This window comes from Lactuca virosa, chromosome 5 (assembly GCF_052849685.1).
Source record: "Lactuca virosa cultivar CGN04683 chromosome 5, Lactuca_virosa_CGN04683_v6, whole genome shotgun sequence".
Classification (NCBI taxonomy): domain Eukaryota; kingdom Viridiplantae; phylum Streptophyta; class Magnoliopsida; order Asterales; family Asteraceae; genus Lactuca; species Lactuca virosa.
Window position 1 is genome coordinate 284,216,584 of NC_136430.1, and position 24,959 is coordinate 284,241,542.

General features: G+C 34.4%; 1 protein-coding gene across 1 annotated transcript; it reads left to right on the plus strand.

The window, feature by feature from the left end:
* Positions 1-24,042: 24,042 nt before the first annotated feature.
* On the plus strand, positions 24,043-24,402 carry LOC145112846 (uncharacterized). The gene has a single exon (XM_079048971.1). The coding sequence runs from the start codon at positions 24,043-24,045 to the stop codon at positions 24,400-24,402; it is 360 nt and encodes a 119-aa protein (XP_078905097.1).
* Positions 24,403-24,959: the final 557 nt, after the last annotated feature.

Consider the following 24,959-nt stretch of genomic DNA (forward strand, 5'->3'; position numbering starts at 1 on the left):
TAGATTGATCCCGTTATCGAGACCATAGAGAATGGTCAGGAACCCTTTGCTCGCCCCATCCGACCCTGCCACACGTTCTGCTAAACCCTTGTAGAGAAGGGTAAGCAGACCATTCCACTGAGGTGGCAAACAAGACTTCTTGAACTTCGTTACCGTCGTTAGAATGTCTGTGTAACCCATATCATAGAGCATTTGAAATAACTGGGTCGTAGTGATAAAGTCCGGTGAGATGACAGAGGCATTAGCTGCAAGCCTTAGCAGCGAACAAAATCTTGCCTTGGAAACGGATGTCTTTTGATTGAAGATATCGAAGAAGATGCGTTCCTTGCGCTTGTCGTATGAAGTAGTAAAATACACCTGGGATAGAAGAGACATCAGAACTGATTCGACCTGTGTGAGTGCAATCACCAATGGAGAATACTTGAGGCACTCGACAACATGGAGCATGTAGGAATCGTAGAGAAAAGGATCCAGCTGAATGATGAGGTTCTGATTGGGTTTGATCGTGAGCAACGATGATGACACAGTTTGATCTTGGACAGAGGATGATTCCGCCATTGTTGAAGTGAGGAAGAAGAAGATGAACAGTGTATAATCGCCGATGAGTTCGTGAGAGAGAGTGAAGAGTTGGTAAAGGAGTCCAAGAGGTTCGAGAAAATCTTTTATACCATATCTAGGAGAGAGAAAAATCCGATTGTGATGATGACTCGATCTCTGAAACGTCGCCTGAAAAAGCACGATGTGACAGCTTGGTATCCCTAGAAATGCGTCAGCAGGCGTGGGTATAAACCGTTTCAAATTCACGCGCCTTCTCGACCTTATCTCCTATTCAAATTTCAAACTGTTTCAACTTCATGCTGACTCACCCTCATTTGATTTTTATTATAAAAATAAATCAGCTTCACCATAAACGAGACACATCCTTTCGCGTTGTAGAAATCAACCGTCGCTTCTCCATAATTAAGGAGATCACCATATCTGGTAGAACCGAAAGCACAAATCTGAAAATTGCTATTAGAACAGCTAACAAGAATTTGGAAAATCATAAAGATCTTCGTGCAAGAGTGTGCCAATTAAAAAGAAATAAAGCGAGATATTTGTGGGATTTAAGTGATGTCTATTTAGACATGAAACTGATGATCCCGGGCACGAATCTCTTCCTTCAAAGTCTAGAGAGACTGAGAAGTGTCTGTGTGGTGTCCCGTGAAATACGATCAAATGTCTGTAAAGAAACATTGAAAGCCATCTTTTCAATCATAGGCTTTTTAGGGTAGCTTACCTTCAACTGAACCTTGATACTTGAAATAAGACCAAAAGTCGGGTGAAGGAGTTGTGAAACCGATGTGGTTTGTTGAACAAGTTGGTTTGAAAATATAATAAGTAACTGGAAAATAGTAAGAAATCTCAAAAAAAAAATTTGGATCTAATGGGAAGAAACGTCCAGGTGTTAGACAGTTCCATAAAGACCACGCAAAAAGAAAAAAGAGATTTCATGAGGTGACAAGTAATAGCTTGAACATTAGAGTGTTCACCGTCAATTCGTTCAAGGTGTTGGATTTTGGGTTTCACTTAGCTCGTGGTAGACGAAACTAAGATCATCAACACAGAGATTGTGTAACCATAAACCTCAGTGGAAATGTCTGAGAGTCTCAAGGGTTACGAATGTGAAGCGAAACTTAAATGGAGAAATGTGAGGTGGTTAAGGAGCCGATAGTACCTCTGCTATATTAGAAGGACAAAGCAGAAAACTCTTAACTCATTGTGAGAAGAGTAAGGTAGCTCGTGACTTGAGTGATTTTAACAGCCTGATTGGGAAGAAACGATTTGTGTTTATCAAATCATTAAGGCTTTACTCAGAGTCATGGAGGCTTCAGTCTACATGCAGCAGCATGCTTCTAGGGACAATTAACTAGTACAAAGAGAAGAAGATTATACCTGCCCCATTATCATCGTGTTTCGCATTTGTGAACTTGAATTGATGTTTAGAATAGAGCAATTAGACAAAAACAAAAAGAAACTTAGAAATATTTTTGAAGCTTTTGGATTTTCTGAAAAATAAGAAAATATTTTTGGATTTTCTGAAAAATAAGAAAATATTTTTGGTTTTTTGGATTTTCTGAAAAATAAGAAAATATTTTTGGATTTTCTGAAAAATAATAAAAACAGAAAAGAAACTAAATATATACACACGAAAGAATAACACAGGTTTTATAAAATTATACAGTCGAAACCATTCCTTAGAAAAGATGAAGCGAAATAGACCGAGCGTTCGGTTCATTTCGGTTCCCAAAAATTTAAGAGCCGAAATAGACCGAGCATTCGGTTCATTTCGGTTCCCAAAAATTTAAGAGCCGAAATAGACCGAGCGTTCGGTTCATTTCGGTTCCCAAAAATTTAAGAGCCGAAATAGACCGAGCGTGCGGTTCATTTCGGTTCCCAAAAATTTAAGAGCCGAAATAGACCGAGCGTTCGGTTCATTTCGGTTCCCGAAAATTCAGGAGCCGAAATAGACCGAGCATGCGCTCTATTTCGCTTGTTCAATGTTAGTGAGTAGAAGGAGGTTTCGGTGCTGACTCAACTTCCATTATTCCTAAGCCTTGGAGTATTTTGTTAAAGGTTGCTTCTGGTAAGGCCTTAGTGGAGATGTCAGCCAGTTGATCTGAGGACCGAACGAAGTGAATTTCAACATTTCCATCTTCAACGTGGTCCTTGATGAAGTGATATCTCAGTGCGATATGCTTTGTCTTGGAGTGTTGCACTGGATTGTGACATATTCGTATTGCACTTTCAGAGTCACAGTATAGAGGGATTTTCTTCATGCTCAAGCCATAATCTCTAAGTTGGCTTTGTATCCATATGACTTGTGATGTGCAGGACGCTGCAGCAATGTACTCAGCTTTGGCTGTGGAGAGGGACACACAAGTTTGTTTCTTTGACTGTCAGCTGACAAGTTTGCCATCAAGGAACTGGCATCCACCGGTTGTGCTTTTTCGATCCAATCCACATCCACCAAGATCAGCGTCAGAGAAGGCTTGAACGAAGAAGCCAGGTTTTGCAGGATACCAAAGACCGAGAGACGAGGTTCGCTTTAAATACCGGAAGATATTTTTCACTGCTATCATGTGAGGTTCTCTTGGATTAGCTTGAAACCTGACACAATAACAGACAGAAAACATTATATCTGGCCTACTAGCCGTTAGATACATTAGTGACCCTATCATTTGACGATAAAAAGTCATATCAACAGCCGGTTTTTCAAGAGATGAATTCAACTTCGTGCCAAATTCCATTGGAACCTTTACTTTGGAATCACCCGTCATGCCGAACTTCGTTAATAGAGTCTTCGTGTACGCTTCCTGATTAATGAAGATGCCCTCTGGACCCTGTCTTATATTCAATCCAAGGAAAAAGTTAATCGGACCCATTGCGCTCATTTCAAATTTAGTCTCCATCAACTTCCTAAATTCAGCTGTTAAGCTAGGATTCGTGGAGCCGAAGATGATGTCATCGACATAAATCTGAACTATCATTAAGTGTTCGCCTTCTTTCTTGCGAAAGAAGGTTGGGTCAACCGAACCTTGCTTGAATTTTGACATTTTGAGAAAACGAGTAAGAGTTTCAAACCAGGCTCTCGGGGCTTGCTTCAATCCATAGACTGCTTTATCCAGAATGTAGCAGTGATTAGGATACTTCTCGTTCACAAATCCGGGTGGTTGCTCAACATATACCGTTTCTTCTAGTTCTCCATTTAATAAAGCGCATTTTACGTCCATTTGGAAAACTTCAAAGTTTTTATGTGCAGCATATGCCAAAAAGATTCTTACAGATTCCAACCTTGCTACTGGAGCGAAGGTCTCTTCATAGTGCTTCTTGGCAATATCCTTTCACCACCAGCCTCGCTTTGTTGCAAATAACATTTCCCTCTTTATCCAATTTATTTCTAAATACCCACTTTAAGCCGACTACAGATGCATCCTTTGGTGTGGGAATCAGTCTCCAAACCCGATTTCGTTCAAACTTGTGGAGTTCGTCTTGCATAGCTTGCACCCAATCAGAGTGATCAAGAGCAGCATTTACCGTCTTCGGTTCTACTTTAGAGACAAATGAATTAAACATGCAGAATTCTACTTGAGAGAATAAAGCAGTTTGCTTCGATTTCATTTGTGAGCGTGTGAGAACACCCTCAGATGATTCACCAATAATCTGTGTTTTAGGATGATCCTTTGTCCATTTTACGAAAGGAGGGTAATTGGGATCATAGGCAGGATCCAGTTCAGCATTGACTTCTTCTTCCATTTCTGACATATCGCCTTCGTCATTTGCATTTTAATTCTCCCCCTCAAATGGCGAGCCAAATCCTATGTCAGATTCAGTGCTCTCCCCCTCAGATGGATCTTCATGGGTTGGGGCCATTGAAGGATTCTCCCCCTGGAAAGGCATGTCGTTTGGTTTTGGAGTGGACGAACCCTCCCCCTGGATTATTGAGCTTTCTCTTGGAGGTTCATTAGTAGCTGTATGATCACTTGCTATAGTAGGTTCGCTTTGTGTCTACCTCTCGGTTGGTTGGTGAGGTTCTTTTTCCATGACTTTAGCAGCTTCATCAATGATTTTCTTCAAGTTATCGATTTTGTTATCTGCTGCTTTCGCTTCTAAGTGGATCGCCTTTTCTGGTTCATCAAAGAGCAGCATGTACTCATCAAACAGGTTGGTAATAGGAACCGAGACCTGACCAGATTTTGGAAAGATTTCCTCCGTTGGACTTTCGGTTGTTTGCATTTTCTTCACGTAATTGTCCTCAAAAGTAACGTAATAGGTTTCTTCAATCTTCTTTGAGCATTTATTTAGAACCCTATATGCTTTTGAAGTGATTGAATAACCGAGAAAAATTCCTTCGTCTGCCTTAACATCAAACTTGTTTTGGTTCTCTTTGGAGTTGAAAATGAAGCATCTTGAACCGAACACGTGGAAAAACTTTACATTTGGCTTTCGACCATTCAAGATTTCATATGGAGTGATGGCGAATCTCTTGTTCAGGAAGGATCGGTTCTGAGTGTAGCATGCAACAGCAATTGTATCAACCCAAAATTATAGTGGAAGAGAAGCGAAGCGAAGCATGGTTCGGGCCGCTTCACATAAAGAACGGTTTCGCCTTTCAACGATCCCATTCTGCTGTGGAGTATAGGGACCAGAGAAGTTGTGAGTTACTCCTTTTTCAGCCAGAAAATCTTCAAAATCTTTATTCTTGAACTCAAGACCATTGTCGCTTCTTATATTTCGTACCACCTTTCGCAACTGGACTTCCACTTGTTTGATAAAAACCTTCAGCTTGGGTGTCGCCTCTGATTTCTGTTTAAGAAAGAAAACCCAGGTGAAGCGAGAAAAATCATCTACAATTACTAGTATAAACTTACTACCACCGAAGCTCTCAATAGCCGAAGGACCACATAAGTCGATGTGCAGTAGTTCGAGGGATTAGATGATCTTTGTATTGATGCGAGTAGGGTGACTTTTTCGGCTTTGCTTGCCCATTTCGCATGCTGCGCACATATGTTCCTTGTCAAATTTGAGAACAGGAAGACCACGCACGTGATCACCAAGCACCAGCTTATTAATATCTTTGAAGTTCAGATGGGATAGCCTTCTGTGCCACAACCAACTTTCATCTGAGTTCGCCTTTGATAGCAAACATATTGTTGGTTTTCCTTTTATCGGGTTGAGATTTAGAGGAAACATCTCCCCTTTTCGCTCAGATTTTAACAGAATTTTCTTCGTTTGTTTTTCAATTATTTCAGAGCCCTCATCGCCAAATGAGACTTTCAAACCGGTTCCTGCAACGAGTTGAGAAACGCTGATGAGGTTATGCTGCAATCCTTCCACATAGGCTACCCTTCGTATTGAGAATTCTCCGTTGGTGATCATCCCATACCCTTTGATCGTGCCGTAAGAGTTGTTTCCGTATTTCACACATCCACCATCCCTAAGGGACCGAAACTCCCTAAGTTCTTCCCTTCTTCCTGTCATGTGACGAGAGCAGCCACTATCAATATACCATTCTTCGTCAAACTGCTCGTCACTTATTACCTGCAGAAATTAAGCAAATTTAGGAACCCAAAGTCTCTTGGGCCCTTGTGAGTCTTTTACAGAATAGGGAATTGCAACCGAAAGATCAACCATATATGTTCTTTTTATTAAAGTGGTTTCATCTTTTCGTTTGATGGTGTAAACTTTGATTTTATTTTTATTTTGTTTTATCCGGTGTGTGTTATTGTTGGTAGATTTCTCAGTAGAGGTTTTCTTGGAAGTTCTAGGGGTAGCTGACTTTTTGGTGTTTTGAACTTCAGTATCTGAGTACAGCTTTCCTTTTCCTTTGACATCCTTCACGGAGTTGGGTTTAGGATGAGAGTGAGGAGGATGGGATTTGGGACCGAAACTTGACTTTCGGTTCTGAGATCTTGTGTTGGGACCGAAAATGGACCTTCGGTTTTTGGCGTAGTAGGAGCTGGGACCAAAACTTGGCTTTTGGTTCTCGTGACCACAAGTATTAGGGCCGAAATGGGTCGTTCGGTTCGCCTGACGGTACGATTGATGTTGATTGCTGGAATGAGACTTGGCCTGTGCTTCCTTTTTTAGAGTAGAAGCTTTTTCAGAGCGAACATAAGAGGGGTTTTGTGAGTGCCAAAACTGCTTTCTCTCATTGAGATTTTTCATGTATCTTTTGTTCCTCTGTCGTTTCTGTTCAGCAATTTGCTCTTGAGTCAAGTAAATGTTGGCCTTAGGCTTCGCTTTCTTCTCATGAGCACTGGTTGTAGTTGATGAATCGCTGGTAGCTTTCAGTGGTTCCTCTGGTATATCTTTTGTACCACTTGTGCTGGGTTTATCGAAGCTTGAGGGCTTGTTGAGGGGTTCGGGTATGTATCGTCCCTTAACTCTGCATGAGGTTTGCTCTGACAGACCGACTGTTTCGTATGCATTATCGATGGGAGCCGACCAGAAGAAGTTATCACAACCTTCAACATTATCTTTGTCAACCATTGACGTTAAGTCCGCCGTTTGCTTCTTAGTTACACCAGTCACTGCATACACTTGGTTTGGAGTCGTTTGAACCTTCTGATAGACAACAACCTTTTCTTTGAGCTTCTTTGATTTGTCCTTTGACACCCGAGCGTATTCAACAAAATTTTCAGATATGAGGGGTTTTGTTGGTTCGGGTTCGCTTTTAATGAATTCTTAACAATCGACAATGTCTTCTACAAAAATTTCACTCAACTCACTTTCCTCATCAAATTCAGAAGTGGTTTCCAAAATTATTTTATTTTCTGAACTCAATTTGGCGTTGGATGAGTCAAACTTCTGTATAATTTCGGTCTTTATCTTTAATTTATCATTTTCGTCTAGCAAATTCTTAAGCATACACTTATGTTCTTTAGACTCAATGAAATATTCAATTTTGTCCAGTCCATATTTGTAAGTGACAGAGATTTCATCCGAGGACATTATAGATTCACATTCAGCAATGATTTCGTCCTCCTTAAATTCAAGGAAAGGCAAAATCATTTTATGAATTTGTTTTCCTATCTCACAATCTAAATGTAACTGGGTGATATTAGTATATAGACGTTTAGCAATCAAACAGAAAACATTTCGTTGTTTCAAAATTTTCAAATTGTCTCTTTGCAAATAAATAAGTTCATCCCTAGCCCTACTTAACTCTAACTCCTTCTGCTAAATCCATATTCTTCTCTCCTCACTCTTGGAAGACTCCCTGCTGAGTTGGTCAGTTAGGTTAGAATTGGCTAAGCGAGTTTGCATAAGACTACCACTTAAATTGGAAAACTTGGATTTTAAATCATTTAAGTCTTTTTCATAGTTTGTTATTGGTACTTTATGAGATTCTAGGATAGTTTGTACCTTTTTGATCAACTGATTGCAGTCGCTGATCTTTTCACTCATGGGCTTGGCAGCGAAGCATTTGTCTTCTATGACCTTCGCTTCCACATGCTTACTTTCGGTTGTAACCATTAAGCATTTCCCAGCCGACTCAGCGACTCCTTCTCTCGCCACATATGCTCTTCCATGCGAGGGTCTGCGTACCTCTTCATCCTCAGAATCTGTAGACCAAACTTCCACTCCACCGAACTCATCATCAACAACGTTTTCCTTCACAATCAAAGCATTCATGGAAACGTTAGTAGTTTTCTTCTTCTTTATCTCCTCCAGCTTCTCATGTAGTAAGTTTCGTCATCTTCACCATCCTTCTTCTCAGCTATCTTCCTTAGCATGCAATCCTTGGCAAAGTGGTTCTTGCCATGACAGTAGTTGCAATCGTACCCAGAGTCTCCCACAAGCTTACTCTCCTTCTTTTCATCATCCTTTTGAGTGGCGATCTTCGGTTCTTCTTTCACCTTTTCAGAACTATAGCTTCCCTGCCAGTTTCGGTTCTTGTTGATCGGGAACTTTCTGCGAGCAAACTTCTTTGGGTTAGTGACCATCATAACATATTCTTCGTTGGATAGATCACACTCAGACAAATCAGATTCCTCCTCCTCATTTGCTACATTCTTGCTTTTAGAAACGAGGGCCAGTGAACCCACACCTGAAACTACATTCGCTTCCTTTGTTACCACGCTTTCATGAGATTTTAGAATACCCATTAGTTTCGCCAGTGAATATGATTTAAATTGCTCATGAGCCTTCACAGTCGAGACCACCGCCATCCATTCGGGCCTTAATCCATTCATGAAGGTAACCTTTTGTTAAATCACCTTCCTTTCAATGCCATGCTTCATCATCTTACTGAGCAGATGATTGAATCGCTCGAATGTCTGAACAAGCTTTTCTTCAGGTTTTTGTTCAAAAGCACCAAACTCAGAGAGCAGAAGGGTTTGGATCGAGTGCTCTAGATCTTCATCTGTTAAATATAATTCTTTCAACCTATCCCATATTTCTTTAGCTGTTGTGCATGAACTCACCAGACGAAAAGTATCGGATTGCAATGCGAATCGGATCATCCTCAAGGCTTTAACGTTGCATAACACCTTGTCTTTTTCATCTTGAGGCATCTTATCTACGTCCGCCAGGAGTTGGTTATACTCTTTTTGAGTCTTGACTGTTCGGTTTGTTCCAGAGTGAACAAAAGGACCCAATGTTATTGCCTCCCAGATCAAGTAGTCATTGTCTTCAGATCCAACTACATAATCTTCGAAGTGATGCGCCCACACTTCATAATCTTGAGTGTAGAGAATGGGAATCGTTGTAGTTGATCCTATGCTGTTGGAGATGTTGATTGGATTGATTTGCGAGTCATCGTGAGACATGATGAACTTTTTCTGTTAGAATCAGACTTGTAAATTTAAACTTAGGGTTTTATCAAACACTAGAGATACCGTCGACAGGAGGAAGACAGCGTCTTTATATTGATAAAAGCGGAAACCCTAAAGGATTCTTCAAACAGAAGAGATGCGTACGAATTACACAGTCTCCTGCTCTGATACCAATTGTTGGAATAAAAGAGTTGTAGATCGATAGATTCCAAACAGAAAAACAATATTTAATCAAGCAAAGAACACGAGAATGGATCAATGGTGTCGAATGATTAATAACTCACACCTCAGAAGAGCTCGATGAAGAACTTCAACTGTAGAGGTGTGCTAGGGTTACAATGCAAGTAATTAATGAGAACGATCAATCTAAAGGCTATACATGCATGCAATATTTATATGCTAACCCTAATGATTATCCACGGTTGGACAGGCCCAAACCGGATAAACTAAATGGACTTATGACCGAGCCCAAAGACGCAACACCAGACCCAACACAAAATATAAACAAAATTTTATATAAAATTTTTTAAATGATAAATATTTAATAATATATAATTTAATTTTTTATACAGTTTGTCTTTTTAGTAAAATATATTAATATGTTTTTAACAAATTTATTATTAGTAAAAATTTATTTCTCAATCAATTTCATGATTTCCTTAGTTTCTCTTTGTAGAAAGTAGTTTCCTTGATGATTTTTTTTTTCTCATTAGTAAAAAATAAAATATTGTCTTATTGTTAAAGATACATAGATACCATAAATCACGTTAATTAATATAATAAAAACTATTTAAACTGATTGTAACTTTAGTTGAACAGTTCAACTCTTCCTATTTCAATTAAAGTTAATTAGCATTAAATCACTACATCTTATTGGTTTTTATATTTATGATACTTAATGGTTATTTATAATACTTAATTATATAATATTAAAAATACTTAAATTGATTTTACTTAATTAAACAAGTAATATGAAAAACTTAATTGTCTAAGATTATATTATATTGGAACCTTTCTCTTATGATAATAAAAATAATAATATGATATTTCCATCCTTTAAAATTTTACATTATAACTAATTTATTTTGTGTTTGTTTTAAAGTGAAGTTTAAAACCATATACTCTACATGTGTTATGGAAAAATATTATCTAATGTGATGATAAATAATTATTTGACGATACATAATTAGTGAGTGTTTAACGTATTTTATTATAGAAAATCTGTTTATATTTCATTCATTAATATATAATAAATCTAACATTTTTTTTAATATTATATCATTTAAACTAAGCATACAGCTAAATGACTATGTCAAAAAACTACAAACTTACTATTAAAAACTTTATTATAAACTTCTAATATTTTATTAAATTTTACGTATATTATTTATATAAAATAAATTATACAAGATTATAAGTTTCAATATAAAATGTGATTCTTTAAGTTTTGTTGGTAAGGGTTATTAATATATTATGATTTTTCTATGATATGTATTTAAATCCAATATGGCGTGATTTCAAATTTTCAATTGAATTACCAAATTGATGGCTTACACAACACATGTTTTTTTGTTTTAATTATCATTAAATCATTTTGTTATCGATATTTAATGTTCATATAAAATTGCAAATAAGAATTTTGATTGAAAAATAGTTATATAATCACATAGTTTTATGTGGTCTATCTTTTGGTTTGGTTTTTGATTAATTGTAATTTTTATTTTGAGAGTTAAACTTGGATTTGGTTGTGTAATTAAGATTTTAGGCTTTTGAATATGGAAATGATAAAAATAAAAATAAATTTGTTAGATTACATTAAGTTAACGGGCTAAGCTTACAAATTAGGCAATTAGAAAACTAAAACCATATGAAAGAAAATTTTCAAACATGATTAAAAGAATATAAAGTGTTAAAGACGCTCATGATTAGTTTTATCTATTGGAATTTAAATAATATAGACATATTACATTGTTTGTTGTGGAGTGCTTTAAAAACCTTTATGGTGTTTTCCATCGTATCGTTCTTCAAACACTCATTTTTCAATTGTTGTGAGTTACCTATTTGATTAATTTAAAAAATCAAATATTGAACGTTTGATTGATAAAACTCTACATGTACAACCATGATTTTTTTCCCTTTAAATTTAAAGAAAAGGAAAGGAAAAACAGGACATAAATTGAAATAAAGAAAGGAACCCAAATTGCCTACAGTCTTTCAAAATACAGATTAATCATACCAACCTTTAGTTCTTCTTGACATATTTCATCATTCAACTCATTTTTTAGAGATTGTACGACTACCATGAATCTTTTTCTTGACCAACAATCTTGAGATCTTGGCTCGATGTATATATAATAGAATACACCTACACACACTTTACTTTCTTATTCTCCTTATCTCTTCTAGTGATATATTTTTTATTGAACATGTTTGTCTATATAAAATTCATTTTAATTTCATGCATTCTTGATAACAATAACGAAAAAAGAATAGAGGAAAATATTAATAATAAAAACATGAAAATAATGTTCTTATATAGACAAAACTTTTCAATTAACCAAGCAATTAAATATGATAAGTTGAAAAGTCTTGGTAGTTTCAAATGAATATGATTCAAACTAATTGTCTATCTTGAATTACATTGATTTGGATGATCTCCTTTATAATATTTATATAGAGTTGATGTTTATAAAATGACAAATATAGTTTCATAGAATTATAAACTATAAATGCTTATTTATAGTCTAATAAGACACCCCTTTAGACACCCCGTTGACCACTTTATAAAAAGTCAACCTATAATTAACTACTTATAATCAGCTTTTTTGGAAAACAATCCAATATCAACCAATAAAAATATCTTAAAATTAAATTAGGGTGTCTATTTAGCAAACCTATATATATATATATATATATATATATATATATATATATATATATATCCCCTCAAATAAATAAATAATTTTTTTGGTCATATGTCACTTTGTCATGAATTATGACACTTGGCATTTTATGGTGTTTTTGAATTTATTAAAATTCACATGTCATTTTCTTGTATTTATCAACTTTATTTAAAAATGCTACCAAATTATGTATTTATGAGGATTTAAGAATACACATTCCTTCTAAATTTCAATTCCTACATTTAAGCCCATTTAAATCAATTTTCCGTTTATTTTTTTATTTGATATTATTTACCTAATATTATGCTACTATTTCGCATTTAAATTCACATATATTCCATTTTTTCAAAAACTTTCCGGTGTATCTATATATGAAAATTTTTGCTACTAACATACTTTTTTTTTCTTAGATTTTTTGTTTTTGTTTTCTTATTTTCCAAATAAAATTTGTTTAAACATCTTTTTGAGAATAATAAAATAATAGAAGTTATTAGCAAACTAAATTATTTCATTAGAAATATTTTAAATAAAATATTGGTATTACTATGTATGAGTATAATGTTTTTATATTCAAATTTATATTTTATAGTATGACATGATGATTGTATCATTAATCTTGAGTTAAAAATCCACTGTTGATGTTTTAATATTTAACTTTTATTTTAATCAACCCGTGTAGTACACAGGTCTCACACCTAGTGTGTGTGTATATATATATATATATATATATATATATATATATATATATGTGTGTGTGTGTGTGACGGTTCACTTCAGATTAAAAAAAATAGAGATCTTTAGATTTCAATCTCAACCACATATTTTTCATTTGCAGCTCTAACGTTCCAGTGTATCGGCAACAACAGGGTATGCCTAATCATAAATGATTATATGACAGAAATGTATAATCTATATGATTATGCATGCTTATACATATATGCCTAATCATAAATGATTATACATATATGTCTGTTCACAGACTGAGTAATCATAAATGATTATGACAGTTGGTGACAGAAGAGGTGGTGACAGAGGTGTCGGTGATATAAGCGACGGAGGTGACAGTGATGGGGTCAGCTGATGTCAGAGGTGGTGGTAGTGGTGGTGCCGGTGGCGATTGTGGTGGTGGAGGAGAAAGGAATGGGCGACACTATATAATCATTTATGATTATAACAGACATGTCGCACCGGTGCGCCAGAGGGTTAGAACAACAGATGTGAAATATATGGCTGAGGTTGAATCTCAAGATCTCTGTTTTATTTTTAATCTCAACGGAACCTACCTCTCTCTCTCTCTCTCACTCTCTCCCTATATATATATATATATGTATATATATATATATATATATATATATATATATATATATATATATATCCATACTTAATAAAAACCTCTCTTAAACGCCACGTGTCCATCTTATACACAAGCCAATTGACACGTGTCACTCTATAAGGTATCTTATCACTTATTTTCCTGCCTATTATTTCACCCAGATCCATCCCTCAACTTTGAAATTGATTTTGCATATCCGTGATTGTAGCATGATTACACGACTTATTCCCCCATTTCCTTATAGATCCCCTGAATTTTGGGATTTAATATTTTCAGTTCAAATTCCCCTTCTTCATAAAATCCTGCTGAATAATTTATCTCTCATATTGATTCTCATATGCCTATACCTATATGCAAGGGTTCCATGTTTTTGGCCCCTCGATGGTCTGCCTCCGTACGCCAATTACAGTCAATTATTCGGCCACCTTCCCAGCCCTGTGATCGGTTTAAAGATCCAACGACGACACTTTAAATCTGTCCTTTATTTTCCAGCCCTCCAATGGCTTATAGATTGACCGTCTACAACTCTCCTTCTCTCTGTCTCTAAGAAAAGCGCTAATCTCATCCACCACCACTATCCTTCACCACGACCACCATGAACTCACCACCAATTGCCGCCATCTAGAGACACCACAGTCTCACTGTCAGCGCCCTTAACAACAACCACCATTGCACTATTGGTGCTAGATTTAGAAACCCTAGATCTTTGGTACAGATTGTTTGACTTCAAAACTCAAAGATTGTTTTTTTTAACTTCTTAAATCTTGATTCCATGTTTGATATGTTTTTTTTCAAGTGAGAGATTGAACCGTCCAAGCCATATACCCACCAGTATGAAGCAATTTAGGGGGAGGCTACGCTAGGGGTTATAAGGTTTTTCCAAGTTTCTGTTTTTACATGTCTGTCTAAAGAAACATCTGTACATTCATCTTTCTTTACCTCTCATGAAATATGTATATATGTATTATGTTTAACATTGAATAATCTCCTGATGTACATTTTATAATGGTCTTCGAAGTACAAAGGTCAGTATAAGCTAATTGCACCACACTTTGGAGACTAATCAGTTTTTTTTTTTTGCAAGTTATAGGTTGCTATAATGAAAACTGTAGGAAGTTAGCCGAGTGGCTTTGCTGATAAATCCAAGTTAAGGTATAATAATGTCACTTGGTAACAACAATTTGTCATTGCAGATAATAATGTGTCCAAGAAAGGGGCTTGGAGCATCCACGAGTGTTGTTTCCGGACTTGGGTTGTGTGTGGAAGGTGCATTTGTGAACCCTAAAATATAAAATAATATTTTTCTTATTTTACATGGTTTTTATGTCCATATATACATATATATGCCACCGTATTAAGGTATTATTTATTTCCCTAAATAAGCGGTCGTATTTTATAATTTCCCTAACTTCAAATTTCTAGATAAATGATTGTGTTATGATATTATTTTACACATTCTACCATAGTCTAATATTTTTTCAAAAACAATCGTGCAACAATATTTTATAGTTTGCCCTTTTCAAACTTAAACTTTGTACATGTATCCATCTGACTTACATCTGCAACAGATCAAGGATAATATTGGTCTCTCAAAAAGCATTATGAATTTAGCAGGCTCTATCTACCAGCATCTTCATTGTAAAAGAATTAGAGCTAATGAAAATTGTTTTATCATGGCTTAATCACGTCGTATTAATTTAATTGTTTTTTGTTTTTTGTTTTTTCTTTAGTGGCTTTTTGTATGAGTAATCTGTCCAATCCAAAAAAGTTCATGGAAGTACTTATGTCTGACCTTGATAGGATATCTAAATCACTTAAGGTATTTTTTTTATTTCTTGTATTTAACCCTTTTAAATTTGGGCTAAATGCAATAAATGGAAACATACTTTCAAATTTTGTTTGTTATAACTACCCTCTTCCATTTTTTATTTGTTATTACATCCTATGAGTAGGTAAAAAGTATCATGAAATATGATGAACTAGTGGTGATTGTCCAAAAAGTGAAAAAGAATGAGTTAAATAACCCATCAGATGAGGTCAAAAGTGAATAATAACTTGATGTAAACCTTACAACATCTTGCTTATATGTCCCTCCTTTACAACAGGTTTGCAGATGTCCCTTTTTATGACCTTTATTTCGAAAACGTTTGATTTTGTGTTAATTATAACATCCTATTTTTTGTCCCAATTTACCTCAGGTCTGATTATTTGGTGTGTTTAGTTAGTTAAAACATGTTTATATGTTGAATTTTCCCAGAAATCTCATAAAACTATGGTGTACTACATGTTTATTTAAAGTAAACCACTCATTTGCTCATGTTTTATTCGATTTTGTTGTAATTTTTGTGGCTTATAAACAATTTGATGTAGGTGTTGACGGGAAAGAGGAGTTGTAATCGGAAAGTGGGTGTGCCAAATGCTACCTTATAACCTGATAGGCATTTAGGACAGTTGATTCATTTTTGCCCATTGATGTACATGGCAAGGGCAAAATCAACCAACATAAGAAAAAAACTGAAAATACAAATTCAATTTCCACTCCAAAGTCATGTCTTTCATCAAAAAAACCCAAAATCAACATTGATGAACATGGGTTGCATTATCAAGGGCAAAGTCGTCCAAATCAGTTCCTAAAATGAGACTGTATTTTAATTTCCACACAAGAATCTACCATCATCTTCTCTTTAGAATAATTCCAACAACATCAGTATTGAGATAAAATACATAGAAACAAAATCTTAAAATTTGTTTCAATCACTAGGACTATTGATTTTGATGGTGCTTACTACTTATTGATTTTCATTTATGTCTATTATTTATACATAAAATTTAGGCCTCTTAGATTTTTAACTTCTTTGTGAAATTTTATCATTTTATTAGTTTTCAAAAACGTATCGAATTTTTGAAAAAATCATGTCATGTGTTAAACTTTATACCTCTTAGAATCACATGTTACCGACCTAGCTTTCCACATCCATCACAAGTAATATGTATGTATAGTTTATGTTTTTTTTAATTTAAATTAAAAATTACATTAAATAACAACAAAATGGCCTGAAGTATCTTTTTTTCCCTAACAAGGAGCTATCTTTTTTTCCTTTGCGGACTTGATGTAAATGACTTGAAGTTTTTAATATAAGTTTTGTACCTATTTCTCATTTTAGTTGTATCCAACTGGACAAAAATTAATTTTTTTAGTGTGTAATTGAAAATAACAAGCTATTTATGAGTGTTTAGGTGGCTTTTAGTGTATTTTTAATATGGATTTTGGTGATGTTGTAGATTTCTAATGGAATGATTATGTGGTAGATTTCTAATGGAATGAAAAGCAAAGTATAAAAGTTTTTATAGACTTTATTGTCCACACATATCTTGAAATACACCGTTAACTAAAGCTAGCACTTAACTTAGAAAAACTTATATAAGTAATTCTTTATAAATTGATAATTTAGACTTATAAAGAAGTGTAGCAAATTTATAGTTAATCATTATATTTTCGTTATTATTAATGTTATTTTAAATTATCACCCATGTGGTACACGAGTTATAACCTAGTGTGTGTGTGTATATATATATATATATATATATATATATATATATATATATATATATATATATATATATCAACAGAACCTCTCACTCTCTCTCTTTCTCTCTCTCACTCTCTCCCTCTCTCTCTCTCTCTCTATATATATATATATATATATATATATATATATATATATATACATATATATATCATAACATAATTTACACATATATATTATTTCATACCAACTGTGAAAATAAGATATCTACCTCAAAATACCATGAATTTAGATGAAAACATCAATTAATCCTGGATCATTTGGTTTTCTTATTGTTTTGAATATAATAAAACGATGAACATAGTTTTTTGGTCAACGTAGCTTCATATTTGCGATTGCTTATTTAAGTTGACAAAAAATATAAGACTTTACGAATATCCGAATATAAAAATTTGCTATCCGAAATTCGGATATTCGAATTTTTGGATGTCTGGTTTTGAACACCCCTACCTCCATCTACCTATTTCATTTCACTAGGTGCTACTTATTTGGCATGATGATTTACATGAGGAAGTTTATACAGAACAAACATTTGTTGCTCTGGGAGTATGGTAGCGTTTTTAAATAACGTAACTCATTCTATGGATTAAATGGATCCCCCACCCCGTGCTTGGTTTAAACTATTAAATATCATGGTAATAGAGTTTAGCTTATAGAGAAGCTCTTATTTTCACTTTGTGTTATTTACTTCATTTTCTTCTTAATAAATTCTAATAGTGGTGTATGTTGATGATATTATTTTTACCGGGAGTGATTTGAATTGGGATCAAGATGTTAAATGTTTTAGTGCATCTCGATGTCAAACAAAAAGAGTTAGGTCATTTAAAATACATATTAGGAATTAAGGTCACTCGTATCTTGCATATTACTTTGAAACAAACAACTCAAGTCCTTTAAAATACATTTTGGTATACCCACGTGTTGCTTTCTCGGTAAGTGTTGCAAGTCAGTTTGTGTCATTTCAATAAACCTCAAATTAGGATGTTAGTCATATTCCGAAGTACCTAAAGGGTTATCCTAGTCATGGAATCCTATATGAGAAACAAGATAATCATGTCATCGAAGGGTTTATAGATGTCGAATACAATAATGACTCTACAAACGTGCAATATGCTACATGGTATTTTAGGTTTGTCGTAGGGAATATAGTTTCATGGAAAAGTAAGAAACTGAATGTTGTTTCTTGGTCAACTTTTGAATATAAATATAAGGCGTTTGGCTCGGACCTCATGCAAGCTAATATGGGTATATAATATCTTGGGTGAAATTAGGTTTGCTTAGTCTAAACCAATGATCATGTATGTGGCAATAAAGAGGCTATCTATATTGCAAACAATCCCATGTCTTATGAAAGGACTTAACATATCGAAGATTGCCATTTTATTCTTCAAAATCTAGAAGATGGAACCATCCTACTCCCTATGTTCGAATAGAAAGCCAAAACTAGTTGATGTCTTCATCAAGGCTTTACATGGTTCTTGGATCTATGCTATTTGTAAAATGGTGGGTATGATTATGCTCCAACTTGAAGGGAAGTATTAGAATATAAATATTGTACTTATTAGCTTCCCGAGTTAGCCCATGGGTTCGTGAGATTTCCTATATCTAGGGTTCCTACCTCTCCCTTTCTCTCTCCCTCCCCCTTTTCTCTCTCTCTCTCTCTCTCTCTCTCTCTCTCTCTCTCTTATATATATATATATATATATATATATATATATATATATATATATATATGTCTCCTTATATAGTATCAATCAATAAGGTATTCTCAAATTCAATCTATTTCTTCTTTACAAAGATGATACTGTATTTCTTTTTCTAGGGATTTCACTCTACGAATGAGATTATTATCGAGAAAAAGAAATGTCATCTCATTCAAACCACCACCCTCGTAACCGTGAACCTCATTTCTTCCTTATTTTTCAATTTGAGCAATATATATAGGTTGTCGGTCAATATCAGTTGGTTGATTAATAAACATCAAAGTCAATTACAAGTTTGGTTTTGATGTGTAAGAGTTCGAAGGTAGCGAGACTTTCAACAACGATTATATGTGTTTGGTGTTTATTCTATGGAATTCCTATACTTTGTTTCCACATTCTGAAACTTTTATCTATCTAAAAAGAGAATGGTGTTTGGTGGTAATCGGGGCCCTGATCCTAATATCACGATGAGAAAGAACTGAGGAGATTTGGATGCAAAATAATCGTTTTTTTGTGAAGCATTAAACATTCTCATCGTCCTGGAGATCAAAAAAAAAACTTGTTTTGGACCAGATGATACAATTGTGAAGCTTTTTGGACCGTATAAAAAACAATAAACTATAGAAACCAAAAAATTATAATTTAACTCGTCATTTTCTATAGACATTAAAGAAAACACATTAAAATTGTAAACCACGGGGACAAAATTTAACTTCGAGAACCTCCGTAAATTTTGATAAAACCACATAAAGATAATTCATTTCACTTAAAACCCTTATGGCTCTAAAACCTCACAAAGAAAGCCTAAATTTCACAATAAATTTCAAGAGGACAAGACATCGATATGAATCGTTGGTCATCATTATATTATATGATAGGTATTTAAGAATATATTTTTTAGTCGTACATATCCAGATCGTCCATCGTAATGAAGCATTACTATAAGTTTGAGAGGCTAATTACGGAATAATAAAACTGATTCATATCTCAAATTGTGTTTTAAACACTATGTTTTGCTTTCATTTGCACTTTGAACTGCTTTCACTTTTTGTTGGTTGTAAAATGAGGTTTCTATTCATGAACATAACTCTCCAAGAAAACTTATAAATTATCATTTTTTGTTTCTTAATGTTGTAAATGTTTTTATTCCTACAATTGACTCACTTTTGTCCTTTTCCAACTACACAATTTATTTAATATGTTTAATGGTATTGATCCCCTATCTAACAGTAAATGCATGCATTTATTTCATTCAACACTTCCTAATTCCTATCAACTTTTTTGACCATTAATGTTTAGAATATATAAGAAAATATTATATTGCGTAGTAACCCACGATTTAAAATAAAATATAGAAAGGCAAGAATAAAGGTACGCATAACTATATGGTCTAAAACATTACAGTATTTCTTTTTAAAAAGAAGTCAACTAATGGTTTACAACAATTATTTCTTTTTAACAAGAAGTCAACTACAATGTTTTCAAACAAATTAATTACTTAAAGTTCATCTATAAATCAACCATTACATAGTCAAACACTCAAGACACCATGGCTATGAACTATAGCGTTATATTCCTTTCATTTTGCTTGGCATCTATTATCTCACAAGGGCTAGCCCGGAGATCAACATCCATTCATCCTCCCAAACCTTCAAAGGCATCATACCTTCATCCTCCCAAACCTTCAAAGGCCTCGTACCTACAGTGTTGGGCAGCGTTATATGATCTTGAGGCATGTTATACTGAATTTTTACGGGCTGCACAAAATTTCAGAATTGATACCGGCATTGGACCAACTTGTTGCAGAGCTGGGGAACGCATGAATGCTGGGTGTTGGCCAGCATTATTTCCTTTCAATCCGTATTTTCCCATACAACTTAAACTGTATTGTTTCCGTTATTGGGTCCCAAATCCTCAAAAACCATCGGTGGCTTCTCCTCCACCTGTGGTTGCACCAACACCAGAACCAAGCGCAGATATACCCATTGATGAAGGTCGAGTCGCTCTACCGCTATTTGCACCATCATCAAGTATCAAGGGACCTTTTATGAAGACACCAAATTGAACGACAAATACATTCCTTTTAATTACAAAATGAAGATTTTGGAAAATGAGCATTTTAGTTGAAATATTGTTAAAAAGGCATGTTGCATTTTCTCCATTTCGATAAATAAATTCTTGGATCATAATATTGTATTTATAGTTGTTAACTTATATGAATTTAAATGAGGCTGTATGGATACAAACATGGTTTAATTAGTTAAACATTTCAAAAGTAGAATTTTCGTTTTGGTGGATACCTATTACTGTATTAGTTTTGTAGGCTAATTCTCTTTATAGTGAAACGGATGTACCTCTAAAGTATCTGTTGAACACCGTGTTTTGCTTTTGCTTTTCGTTCACTTTTGTTACTTGTAACGAGGGAGTCTATTCCTGTCTGTATCAAGTTCAAGTGATACATGAATTGCTCACCACATCCGGCGGAAGTAACTTAAATGGTAACGAACATTGCTTTCCATCTTCCGAGATTGTTTTTTCCCCGGCTAATACATAAATATTAAAGTAAACTGGGTTATAAACCGTGTGGGAATCACGGTTATAAAATTAAACAAATTTTGATACTTAAAAATCATAATTATTAATCAATTATTTTCAGAAAATTATTAAGTAACAAGTTATGTGATTGTTATGTCACTTTGGTTGTTTTAAATAATTTGTGATTTTTTTAAGTAATATGAGACATTAATTATAAAGGAAAATGAGAAATGTTAGATTTCCTTTTTAGGATGAGGATGGCATTTATAATTTGTAAAAGGATGAGATTGAAGAATAAAATCCATTTATGTAATTTCTAAAAGGATGAGATTGAGGAATAAAATCCTTAACGATTTGTTTCCAAATTACAAAATCATTCAAATCTTGAAAATTAATTTCTTTAATTTCTTAAAGAAAAAAAAAGAAAAACGAAACATCGGTTGATTATTAGGAAGGATGATTAATTGATTTTTTTATATTAAAATTGAATAAATGGTTTATGATATAACGGGATTCACATATTACTTTATTATGGTAATTTTGAATGAAATTATTAGAAAAGGACATGAACTTAATGTTATCCTATTAATTAAGTTTTGATCGATAGAGATAAATATCGATTGTATATTTTCCTATATATAAAAGGAGTTTTGTACCGAGGTGTTGTATTTTTGAAAAATATTTACTACATCATGGTACTTTAAAAATTAATTACCAAAAGATAATGAATTAGTATATTATCGGTTTTGTTATTTCTTTTTAGAGATTTCTAATTAATTTTAAATTTTATCACCGTCACTGCATCACATCAATGTTTCTGGCCATCACCATTCTCCCCTACCAACCAATTCATTTTTACTGCAACAATTCTTCTACAAATTAAAACATACGACTTTAGGAAAATCAAAAAATAAACCTAAAACTGTAAACAAAAATCAAAATAAAAGAGAAGTATGATAAAGCAAACCTACTCTGGAAGTCCTAAAAACAAATTCAATTTAGTTAAAGTTATTTTTAGGGTGTTCGGTGTATGCTTATATACGTAAGCTCTTCTTTGTTTCTATTGGGGTTCAAACTACAAAATATAAATACATATGCCCTTGTAACACAAAAGAACAACACGGAACGTAAACTCGACAACAAACATTAGCATGACTAAAATCAGTGGAAGAAAGCCCGACGGACACCGATAAAGAAGAAGATCACATGAGAGAAACCATGGAAACCGGGAGTCTTTTAGCCACTCCATTCAGCGGAAAAGATAGAAGTGGATGAGAGTTGTTCAATGAACAAATGCCAACGTAATTGCAAGGTTGCAGAGGAAAGGAAGATGAAATGGAGAGGAGAACTATAACACGGAGGAAAAAAGAGATAAAAAATAAGATGAAAGAAAAGCATCTATTGCAACAGGCCGTGAAGCAAAATTCGGGATGAAACTTTCGAAGTTGTTCAATTTTTCCCGTGAAAAAAAAGTTGTTACCCTTTCCAACGAATACGCTGAAACTAATTTGTTCCACATAAGTCCATTGAAGCTCCCTAATCCCGCGTTTGTTTCAAGCCATTGAATTTTTTCGGAGTGTTCATCATTTCCAGCGAATAAGAACTGAAGAAGAGGGGAAAAAAATACCCAGCCTGTGGTGGTGGATCAAATTATTCTAATCATTTTATTTATTATGAAAATACGGGACCCACCATCTTTTTAGTTTTTACCATTATTTAGTAAATAAATTTGAAACTATCATTGTTTGGTAAATTCTTTTTCTAATTGCCATGTTTTAGTTAAAAACTCATATAAAAGTAATAAATGGTTCCTCATTAGACCGGAGGGTGTGGGTGGGAAACTTCTCTTACTTTTTGTGGGCCACAACACTATTTCCATCACTTTCATTTCCCTCACCTAAACCCAAGAAATGGGTGAGAAGCTTTACTCACTATTTGTTTTTTTATTTTTTTAAATAAATTTAATTCATTTTTATAATTTATAATTTTTAAATTAATAAAAAACACAACATTTAATTAAAAAGTGTTAAGTATTTAGTTTAGTTATTTCTTTTTATATTCTCTCATAGTATAGGGTCCCTTTGTGTAATATGTATTCTACATATATGTATTCAATACACGCAACCCTAATTGACAGGTTTTCACATCATTCAACATGTTATCGAGCCTTCCTATGATTGCCTTCTGAATCAATCGTACAAGCATCAGACGTGTTTTTTTTTCTGGCGCTGCCTCCAGTTCTTCATTGTCTGCCATTGTCGATTGAAGCCATTGCCCGTGTGTTTTTTTTCTCCCCTGTGATTTCCTGCTGCCTTCTGTGTCATCTCGATCACAACCCCTTCCAAGCAATCTTCACTAATCGCATATCACTTCCTGGTTCACTACCCGTGTTCTGCTAATCTCTATTGAGTTAAACTACTGGTACATTTAAACTTCTTTATTCCTTTAGTTTAGCTTTATGTTTATTATTTACTATTCTTGTTAGATTTAGTTTCTCGATTTCCTTTACCTGCCATGTCCACTGTACCCACATCGAGCTCCACCACCTCTCCTACTGCTACATAACTTGTCTTTGCACTAACTAATGTCTACAACCAGTTTAGCTTTAAACTATTGGTTGATGGGTCCAAATACAAACTGTGGAAGCGTATTTTCATAGACATGTGCAAAGGAGCTAAGGTGCATAGTCATATTACTGGAAAATCCCTCCTAAAAGGTGATGATGATGAAGATTGGGAGGCCATTGATTCTCGGATCAAATCTTGGTTTTATACTACCTGTGATGCTAATCTTTTGCAGATTATTTCTAGTGATGACTGCACAGCCAAAGACCTTTGGGATAAGCTCACTGAATTCTTCCTCAATAACAAGATGTCCCATATGCTCCAACTTCAAGAGCAATTTCGAAATACCAAGAAAGGGTCTTCATCAATCACAGAATTTTGCCACACTTTGAAGAACTTGGCTGAAGCACTAGCTGATTGTGATTCCAAAATTGATGAAATTGAGCTTGTTATGTAAATTCTCCGCCAGCTTCCGCCATTCTATCATAGCATTGTTGATGTGATTACAAACACTAAGTCGTTTCCCTCATTCCTCGAGGCCAAAAACATGCTCCTCCTGTATGAATCTCGTGAAGAAGCAATTGATCCAACTGGTGATTCTACACTTACATCGTCCGCTGCCTTGTACTCATCTGCAACCACCAGTGGGAAATCGAAAAATAAGTTTAATATGGGTAAAAATAATGGACGTTTTTGTTAGGTTTTGAGCATTCTAACACTCCTAAGGTGTACATGCAACCCTAAATACCTTGGATCTATGTTTTCTCTATTATACATGCAAGCTTGAACTATCCAAGGTATTACCCTAACCAGCATACAAAAGTTTATACATGGGTAATAAAACAAGTTAGATAACATACATTTTCTTGTAGTTTGAAGCCTTGGACCTTTAAGAACTTAGTGCCCCAAGTGTTGCACCTCAAATGGAATCACACAACACCACCAACAATTGGAATAACTTGAGAGAAGAACACTTGCACTTCATGAAATCAGCTAGCCCTCCTTGCCAAGACT

What these genes read in the sequence shown, in the direction of transcription:
- LOC145112846 (XM_079048971.1), top strand. Translation starts at nt 24,043, where the DNA reads ATGTGCAAAGGAGCTAAGGTGCATAGTCATATTACTGGAAAATCCCTC.